We start from the raw sequence: 10,529 nt of genomic DNA on the forward strand, positions 1-10,529 counted from the left end.
TTTTGATGTTCTGGAGACTAGGATGCGGAACAATGGCTTCAACTTACAGGAAAGGAGACTCCTCCTGAACATTAAGAAGAACTTCCTGACTGTCAGAGCTGTTCAGCAGTGGAACTCTCTGCCCCAGAGTGTGGCAGCGGCTCCTTTTTTTGGAGGCTTTTAAACAAAGGCTTGATGGCCATCTGTCCGGGGCACTTTGAATACGATTTTCCTGCTTCGTAGCAGGGAGTTGGACTGAATGGCCCATGAGGTGTCTTCCAACTCTAAGCTTCCATGATTCTATGCATATTTGACATCAAAAGTCAAAACAGGATGTAAATTCCCAACTATTTCCAATTTTGCTATGTGGTGTTTTTAACTCCTTCTTACCTAACCCTTCTGGCAAATCTGGCACTCTGAGATGCTTCTAAAAGTTCCCTGGGTTGGAAATAAAGCCTCCCCAAGTAACAAATTTTAGTGATGGCATTCCATATGAAAAAAATACAAAATGTGTCTTAAATCATTTCAATTGCATAAATGAATGTTCAATAGATCATGCATGGTATTTATTATTGTGGGATTCCACTATCTTTTATTTAATCTGCAACATCCACTGACCTCGTATGGGAGATCTGATATTCCTGTTCATGTTATTTGACCGCAATAGCAAATCTCTGAATAAGCCTTTCCAAGAAAACCCTACAATGGGTCACTATAAGCCAGAGCCAACTAAAGTCACATAACAACAGCGTGTACAGGATTTTATGCAAGAACATTTTCACTGAAAGACTATTAAAGGCTCCCATTCTATATTTGCTTACTTGAGAGTAATCCCAACTGAGCTCAATTTTGTGTCTGTGGAGTAGACCTATAAGAGTGAATTGTATTTTCATGCGGTAACCTTTCTTTTTAAAACCCTGCAATAGAGCTATTCTTCCTAAAAGATGTTCGCACCAAATAGATGTTTGGGTTAGACAATATATACTTCTGACACATCATTCAAGATGCAAGACGATTAGAGAGAAATTTGACATTGTAAAACATAATGAAACACTTTTAGAAGCGTGCAGCTTGGTAAACCATATACCTCAGTTGTTTCAAGAGACAGGCATTGGCTTGGAAGCTACGGATTTCTGACACAGAGGCAAAGAGCAATATTTAAAATCTTTTATCTCAGATTCCCTTTGAGACAACTGAGCTGTTTCACCTCACTCCTTCAAAGGCTTTGGGGTCTTCACGCGACCTTGAAAACTGAGACTTGTCATCATCTTTCAACAGGTTAGCCACTGACATGCAGATGAACCGTAACCTACACGCAGCATTAAGTTCATCTATAGGGTAAGAGGAAAATTAGGATCCCTAACTTACAGCTAATTGACTGCCCAGTAGAGAAATCATATATCCTTTGATCATCCAATGGAAAAAGCCAGTCTTCCCAAGTTTTTGGACCTCTGCAACAGACATGGGATGGTCTCATTTTCAAGCCCCATCCCCATGATAAAATCAGATATTTTTTTCAAAACTGAAAGTGGCTTGGTAACCCAAGAAGGCACTTCTAGAGGAAAAGACTATTTTGACACTCCAAAGACAAACTACCCTTAATATTTAGAGCTCCACCTACTAAACAACAGATGGATAGCTGCCAAAGTGGTTGGGAATATTTTTCATCAGTATCTTGAACTGCAATAGCAAACCTCTGAATAAACCTTTCCCAAAAAAAAAAACCCTACAATGGGTCACTATAAGCTAGAGCCAACAACAGTCACATAACAACAATGTGTACAGGATTTTATGCAAGAATATTTTCACTGAAAGATATTTTCACTCCCATTCTATATTGTTTACTTGAGAGTAAACCCCACTGAGCACAATTGTGTGTCTGTGGAGTAGACATCAATAAGAGTGAATTTTATTTTCATGCAGTAACTTTTTCTTTTTTAAAAAAAGTGGGTTAAACTGCTGGGCTGCTGTGGGTTAAACTGCTGGGCTGCTGAACTTGCTGACTGAAAGGTTGCAGGTTTGAATCCAGGGAGCAGTGTGAGATCCCGCTGTTAGCTCCATCTTCTCCGAACCTAGCAGTTTGAAAATATGCAAATGTGAGTACATCAATAGGTACCACTCCAGCGAGAAGGTAACGGCGCTCCAATGCCGGCCACATGACCTTGGAGGTGTCTATGGACAACGCTGGCTCTTCAACTAAGAAATGGAGATGAGCCCCAGCCCCCAGAGTGGGGCACAACTGGACTTAATGTCAAGGGAAAACCTTTACTATCTCCTTTTAGCCCACACCAGTGTGCCCAGTGTGACTGGAAATGATGTCCTAGCACTTCTGGGTTTATTTTTAGCCTATTTCGAACCACTACCATCACCACCATCACACACACATACAAACACACATACTTTTTAAGGCATACATGGGCATACGGTAACAAAATTGTGTTTTGCAGCAGCATTAAGCCATTTTGAGGCAGCAACCAACCAGGCTTTGAAGCTACAGGGCCATTAAATGCTAATCAAGGTGGCCAATTGCAACATTCACACTTACCTCAAGTAAACGAGGGTTCTTTCTCCCACCCTGGACATCCCACAGACATAAAACCTCACTTGCCTAGTTTGCAACAGACTTCACGACCTCTGAGGGTTTCTGCCATAGATGTGGGCAAAACGTCATGAGAGAATGCTTCAGGAACACGGCCATGCAGCCCAGAAAACTCACAGCCACCCATTTTGAGGGTGTTTGGGAACAGAAAATCACCCTAAAATTTTAAACACATGGTTGGTGTTTGAGGGTTCCAGGAATCACTAACTGGTGTCCACAGGCCTTGTTTTTCCCATCCGTGCCCTAAACGTCTTTGAAGCACTAGTCATCCCTTCTACAGCCATATCAATCAACCACACCTCAAAAATATTGGGGAGGAGGACAACAGTGATGATTCCAGCACTCTTTTGAATTTTCCAGGATTTTATATTACAGGTGTCATTTTACTACACCATAATGAGATTGCAGCATCCATGGATTTTGTATCTATGACGGTTCCTGGAAGAAAACCCCAGAAGATACTGAGAGCCTAATTCTCCATTTAGCATTTGAACAAAATGTTGGCAATGGGGAAAGCTGTGAATCCAAGGACCTTGGGGCCTTCAAGGAACCCAAGAACTGCCTAGTTACAGTCCCTATAAGAAAATAATATGGGAAAAGCCATCAAAATTTAACAAAATGCAAAAGTATTTGTGAATTTTAAAGATACACAGCCTTATTAAGATTTGGTCTTAGTTGACAACCCTCTACTTTTTGCTGTCAGTAAGGCCTATTCATACAAATACTCAATTTTGAACAATGATATTGGGTTCGTAAGAACTCAGAGTACAGCCAGTGCAAGCATTACTCACAAGCATTTAATAAAGTACATTTAGAGATGCTTGCACTGGCTGTACTCTGAGTTCCATTATCATTGTAATAGAACAGGCAGAATATATAACAATATTGAACATTTTCCCTCTTCCTCCACAAAGGCCTTAGTTATTTTGATCCAAAAATAACAACTCTTATTCTGCAGTGCATTTTTCTTCAGAAATTTTCTTTCAGTGGGAATGTCTCACTTGAAGAGTCAAGGCTACCTGAACAAAACCAGAGTTTATCTCTTTGGAAAGGGGAGCTGTCATGGCAGGTTTGAGCAGTGCTTCTCAACCTTCCTAATGCTGAGATCCCTTAATACAGTTCCTCATGCTGTGGTGATCCCCAACTATAACATTTTTTTTATTGCTACTTCATAACAGTAATTTTGCTACTGCTATGAACTGTCACGTAAATATCTGATATGCAGGATGTATTTTCATTCACTGGACCAAATCTGTCACAAATACCCAATACACCCAAATTTGAATACTGGTGGGGTTGGGTGGGGATTGATTTTGTCATTTGGGAATTGTAGTTGCTGGGATTTATAGTTGACCTACAATCAAAGAGCATCCTGAACTCCACCAATGATGGAACTGAACCAAACTTGGCACACAGAACTCCCATGACCAACAGAAAACCCTGGAAGGGTTTGGTGGGCATTGACCTTGAGTTTTGGAGTTGTAGTTCGCCTACATCCAGAGAGCACTGTGGACTCAAACAATGATGGATCTGGACCAAACTTGGCACAGATACTCAATATGCCCATATGTGGACACTGGTGGAGTTTGGGAAAAATAGACCTTGACAATTGGGAGTTGTAGTTGCTGGGGTTTATAGTTCACCTACAATCAAAGAGCATTTTGAACCCAACCAATGGCAGAATTGGTTGGGTTCACAGAACACAGAACCCCCATGATCAACAGAAAATACTGTGTTTTCTGGTGGTCTTTGGTGACCCCCCCCCCCCAGGGATCCCAACCCCCAAGTTGAGAAACACTGGGTTAAAGGAAGAAGAAGAAGCCACCTGATCATGAAGCCAGGGGCTGATGAGGGCGATAACCCAAGTTCTAGAGAACCACGTGAGAAAATAACGGAACTCATATGATAACATTATCCACTCCTCTGGTCAAACAGGAATGGAAAGACTATTAGAAAGTTTAGAACACTACCAATCTTTCATGCTGTTTTCGTGGATTTTGAATAATAAAACAGAATTAAATATAAACGGTATTTTTAAAAATCACAGTTAAAATCCATTAAAACATATTCAAAGTTACGGTACATACCCTAGCACCCCTTGACTGGATCTTAAAAACCTTCATATTCCAATTGGTATGGTAGTTCAATGTATTGTCAAAGGCTTTCATGGCCGGAATCACTGGGTTATTGTAGGTTTTTTCGGGCTATATGGCCATGTTCTAGAGGCATTCTCTCCTGACGTTTCGCCTGCATCTATGGCAAGCATCCTCAGACCTCACTACCTCTGAGGATGCTTGCCATAGATGCAGGCAAAACATCAGGAGAGAATGCCTCTAGAACATGGCCATATAGCCTGAAAAAACCTACAACAACCCGGTATGGTAGGTGGTACCAGAAATAATAAATAGCTTTTTACATCCTTTTAAATTGTTCTAATAGTATTTCTATTAAAGATGGATGTTTTAATAATTTTGTTTTAATCTATATTTAACATGTTGCTTAATGGCCTGTTTAGTTTAACAAAGGTTTTGTTGTTATTGGTGGTGGTTTTTAAAAAAAAATATTCATATAATATATGTAACTTATCACAAATATATCTAATAAGAAATTATAAAACTGGTGACAATATAATAAATAGATAACACGACACAGTTTAATCATTCAATAAAGTTTTAAAAATCATATCATATAATAATATGTGTTTTATTTATTTATTATCATACTTATATACCGCCTTTCTCAACCTCGAAGGGGACTCAAGGCGGCCTTACAAAGGCAACAATTCAATGCCGTACGTACATGTACATCAATAAATAAACAAAAACATTAAAACCAACCAATTAAAACATAATGCTAAAATAACAATTAAAATCATATAATGCAGGTCATATTCCAGGGCCAGTCTGGGTCGTCATTAAATTAATGTATAGTCTCTTATTGACCAAAAGCCTGATCCCATGTTTTTTTTCTGAAGGCCAGAAGGGGGAAGAAGGGCTGATCTAATTTCACTGGAGAGGGAGTTCCATAGATGAGGGGCCACCACTGAGAAGGCCCTGTCTTCGGTCCCCACCAGTCACGCCTGCGAGGAGGAACGGAACCAAAGCAGGGCCTTCTCTTACGATCTTAGCCTTTGAGCTGGATCATAGAGGGAGATATATTTGGATAGGTAAGCTGGGCCGGAACTGTTTAAAATGTAAAATATTGTAGTTCAGCACTCTGTGGTAGGGAAGGCTTTGGAAGCTAACCCTTCCGAAGCCTGCCCTAACCCTAACCCTTCACTTATTCCACTCTCTTGATGAGAACACATCCCTAGAGTGAATAATAATAATAATACGTTAATAATATTATATTAATATTATATTACAATATACTATTATGATATATGATATATTATAGTATAATATTAATATTATAATATAAATATAATACTAATATAATATAACCCACCTACACATCTATTATAAATATATCCTTCTGAATTCAATGGGATCAACACTCAGATAGGTGCATCTGTAATTCATAGAATCATAGAGTTAGAAGAGACCTCATCAGCCACCCAGTCCAAAACCCTGCCAAGAAGCAGGAAAATCACATTCAAAGCACACCTGACAGATGGCCATCCAGCCTCTGCTTAAAAGCCTCCAAAGTATGAGCCTCCACCACACTCTGGGGAAGAATTCTGCTGCTGAACAGCTCTCACAGTTAAGAAGTTCTTCCTAATGTACAGGTAGAATCTCATTGTTCCGCATCCTAGTCTCCAGGGCAGAAGAAAACAAGCCTACTCCTCCCTCCCTATGACTTCCTCTCACATATTTATACATGGCCATCATGTCTCCTTTCAGCCTTCTCTTCTGAAGGCTAAACATGCCCAGCTCTTTAAGCCATTCCTCATAGGGTTTGTTCTCCAGACCCTTGATCATTTTAGTTGCCCTCCTCTGGACACATTCCAGTTTGTCAACATCTCCCTTAAACTGTGGTGCCCAGAATTGGATACAGTATTCCAGAGGTGGTCTGACCAAGGAAGAATAGAAGGGTAGCATGACTTTTACGGATCTAGACCAGTGGTTCTCAACCTGTGGATTACCAAGTGTTTTGGCCTACAACTCCCAGAAATCCTATCCAGTTTACCAGCTGTTAGGATTTCCTGGAGTTGAAGGACGAAACATCTGGGGACCCACAGGTTGAGAACGACTGATCTGGACATTATAATTATAATAATTTAGAAGAAGAAGAAGAAGAAGAAGAAGAAGAAGAAGAAGAAGAAGAAGAACAACAACAACAACAACAACAACAACAACAACAACAGGATTTAAGAGAAACAACTGGAAAAGCTGACAGGATATGAGGATTTAAAGTTCAAACTGCAAAGACTCTAGCACAAGCCAGTCAAGGTGGTCCCAGTGGTGATTTGGCACACTGGGTACAGTGTCTAAAGACCTTGGCCTGCACTTAAAAACAATGGCGCTGATAAGATTACCATCTGCCAGCTGCAAAAGGCCACCCTACTGGGATCTGCATGCATTATTCGCCAATACATCACACAGTGGGAAGTATCCGACGTGTGATCCAATACAACAGCCATCAGAGTTAACTTGTTTGCTGTGGACTCATCTTGTTGTGTTTCAAATAATAATAACAACAGGTGGCTAAAATAAATAATAGTAATTATTATTATTACTACAACAACTACTACTACTATTATGTATTTGTTAGCCACCTGTTCCATATGACTATGGCCTACATAAATGTGTAAAAATCTATTTTTTAATAGGAATCCAAGCACAGATATGCTATTGACTATTCACCTCCCAAAGCCAAAGCTCTGAATACAGTCAGGAGAACATGAATTGGGGAAAATATAACAATTCAGCAAGCAAAACTGCATACAAAACACTCCTGTGATAGAAACACTGGGCCAATTTCTGCGGAAGGTGAACATTGCTCAGGAAGTCACCTAAAGGCATATCTATTCCCATAGCCATTAATCAGACCCGTTTGGGAAAGCTTCCACCAAACACCCTGTGGTCTGCTCCCAATGCTTTTAGGGAGCCAGCGGCCGATGCCAGAACTCCAAGCCATCTTGCTGAAAATAAACCTTTTGAGATGCTGATGCTCGGTGTTTGCTGACAAAAGGACAGGCAGAAGAGGGTCACGCGACTTGCAATTATGTTCTACACATTGCCAGAGTTGTAGCTCCAAATGCAAAACTGGAAGGAAAACTCCATAGTGTGGGAATCTCTCCTTGCTTAGGCCTGCAATTCCTATGCAGGGCACATCCAACTCCTTGGCCTTGGAGATGCGGCCTCGGCCAATGCTCCCATCCGAAGCGGTGGTCTCCAGGGCAACAGAAAACTCAAAGGTGCCAGCTAAATCAAGCATGGGCCAAGTTGGGCTCTCCAAGTGTTTTGGACTTCAACTCCCACCATTCCTAACAGCCTCAGGCCCATTCCTTTCCCCCCTCAGCCGCGGCTGAGGGGGGAAAGGAAAGGGCCTGAGGCTGTTAGGAATGGTGGGAGTTGAAGTCCAAAACACTTGGAGGGTCCATGTTTGCTCATGCCTGAGCTAGATAGACAACGCAGATGCCACCACTCACCTGCCTCCCATTGAAGCTGCTCCCGATGCGGGTGTTGAGGGCATCCTGCTGAGTCTCATTGCCTCCCTCGGTGCTGAAGAGGAGCCGGAAAGGGACAATGTCCTGCTTCTCCACGAAGCGCTCCTTGTCCCTGCGCTCCTTCTTCTCCGCCAGCCAGGCATCTCCTCAGGAGGAAAAAGGGAAGGAAAACACAGGGAGGAGGGAGGAAAAAGAAGACAGAGTCACGATTCGGATGATTCTTCGGGAAAGGGCCTTATTTATTTGCCAAAGAGGGAGGATTCAGATTCTCCAGGGCCAGCAAGATCTCAAAACAACAAGGATCCAAAGGGGAAGGTCTCTCTCACCTGGAAGCTCATCTCTAGGCGGCACGCCTTTGGTATTTCAAAAAATAGTGATGAAGATAGATAGATAGATAGATAGATAGATAGTAAAGGGAGAGGGGGCTGTGCAGAAGAGATCTCTATCCAATGGCATGAGAGAGAGAGAGAGAGAGAGAGAGAGAGAAGGAAATCCTTCCATACTCTGAAAGGAAGGTTGCATTGGCATTAGAGAGAGAGAGAGAGAGAGAGAGAAGGAAAGGAAATCCTTCCAGGCTCTGCAAGGAAGGTTGCACTGACATTTATTATTATTATTATTATTATTATTATTATTATTATTTTAAACACAACAAGATGAGTCCACAGCAGACAAGATCACTATTGTATTGGTGTTGTATTGGATCACACTTCGGACACTTCCCAAATGTCTTGGACTGTGCGATGTATCGGCAAATAATGTGTGCAGATTCCAGTAAGGTGGCCTTTTGCAGCTGGCAGATGGTAATCTTGTCAGCGCCAATTGTGTGTAAGTGCAGGCCAAGGTCTTTAGGCACTGCACCCAGTGTGCCGATCACCACTGGGACCACCTTTACTGGCTTGTGCCAGAATCATTTATTATTGTTATTATTATTATTTGAAACACAACAAGATGAGTCCACAGCAGACACTCTGCTGGGTGTTATATTGGATCACACGTTGCACACTTCCCAAGTGTCTAGGACTGTGTGATGTATTGGCAAATAATGTGTGCATATACCAGTAGGGTGGCCTTCTGCAGCTGGCAGATGGTAATTCTGTCAGGGCCGATTGTGTTTAAGTGCAGGCCAAGGGCTTTAGGCACTGCACCCAGTGTGCTGATCACTACTGGGACCACCCTTACTGGTTTGTGCCAGAGTCTTTGTTGTTGTTGTTATTATTATTATTAGAGAGAGATAGCGAGAGAGAGAAGGGAAGGAAATCCTTTCATACTCTGCAAGGAAGGTTGCACTGGCATTAGAGAGAGAGAGAGAGAGAGAGAGAGAAGGGAAGGGGAAGGAAATCTTTCCATACTCTGCAAGGATGGTTGCATTGGCATTAGAGAGAGAGAAGGGAATGGAAGGGAAGGAAATCCTTCCATACTCCGCAAGGAAGGTTGCATTGGCATTAGAAGGGGGGGGGGGGGGTAGGGAGGGAAATCCCTCCATGCTCTGCAGGGAAGGGTTGGATTGATGAAATGGAAATATGTTTACATGTACATGCAAGGGCAGGGATGCTTGCACGCCCGCGACGGAGGGGCTGTTCCTTCTGAAACACGCGTGTCTTTGCACCCACACGTGCAGGCAGGAAAGGGGTGGCTGGGGATGCGTGCGCAGCCCGGAGCGAGGGTCACCCAGGCCAAGGAGGGGCGAGCCGACCCGCAAGGCTGCCCGCTTTCCACCTTCACACGTGTCGGGGGTCTCCTTCCTCCCTTCCCTCTTCCCGCTGCGGACTGACTCACCTGCGCGGCCGGAGCCCACCTCCAGAAGGGCGCAGAGCATCCAAGGGAGCAGCATGGCTGGACGGGGGGCCACCTTTCCTCCTTTAGCCGGAGACGTGCATCATCTTCGCCTCCTCCAGCCGCCGCCGCCTCAGTGCTGCATTGTGTGCCCGCCCGCCTGCCTGCCTGCCTGCTTCCCTGCCTGCTTCCCTTCTGTGGGCTTCCAGAGCTTTTACCGCATTGGGTGCCTTGCCTTCGCTCTCCGCGGCTCCCAGCTCCGCCTTTTTCTCTTCTCCACAGCCCCCTCCCTCCTTTCCTTGAGCCCTCCCTTGCTGTCAAATCCTCCCCCCTCCAAAGAAACCCCACACACAACCCCGCCTCGCTGGAGGCGGCTGGGAAATGTAGTTGCTGGAGTCAGGTCCAGGTTTTGGAAGGCAAGGATGCAAGGGGAGAAAGGGCAGTGGCTTGTAGACAGAGAAGAGGGAGGATGGAGGAGCTCAGCAGTGGGCTGGTGTCACCTGGTGCTGGGATGGAAAGTCTGTCACCACCACCCCCTCCATGGACCTCCTCCCTTGCAACACCAGC

The 10,529-nt window shown here is 43.5% G+C and overlaps 1 protein-coding gene across 8 annotated transcripts in view; it reads right to left on the reverse strand.

The window, feature by feature from the left end:
* Positions 1-10,241, reverse strand: part of ADAM22 (ADAM metallopeptidase domain 22) — a 177,757-nt gene extending 167,516 nt beyond the window's left edge. For 3 of the 8 annotated variants that reach the window (XM_060782314.2, XM_060782312.2, XM_060782310.2), the window contains exons 1-2: positions 9,966-10,239; positions 8,172-8,335 (exon numbers count right to left, since the gene is read on the reverse strand). In XM_060782314.2, coding sequence (XP_060638297.2) covers positions 8,172-8,335; positions 9,966-10,020 — 219 coding nt within the window. In that variant the 5' untranslated portion in view covers positions 10,021-10,239. Of the gene's footprint in view, positions 1-8,171; positions 8,336-9,965 lie in introns of all 8 variants that reach the window. The other 5 variants (XM_060782309.2, XM_060782307.2, XM_060782313.2 and 2 more) reach the window with 3 other exon arrangements.
* Positions 10,242-10,529: the final 288 nt, after the last annotated feature.

The sequence above is a fragment of the Anolis sagrei genome, chromosome 6, assembly GCF_037176765.1.
Source record: "Anolis sagrei isolate rAnoSag1 chromosome 6, rAnoSag1.mat, whole genome shotgun sequence".
In the NCBI taxonomy this organism is placed as follows: Eukaryota; Metazoa; Chordata; class Lepidosauria; order Squamata; family Dactyloidae; genus Anolis; species Anolis sagrei.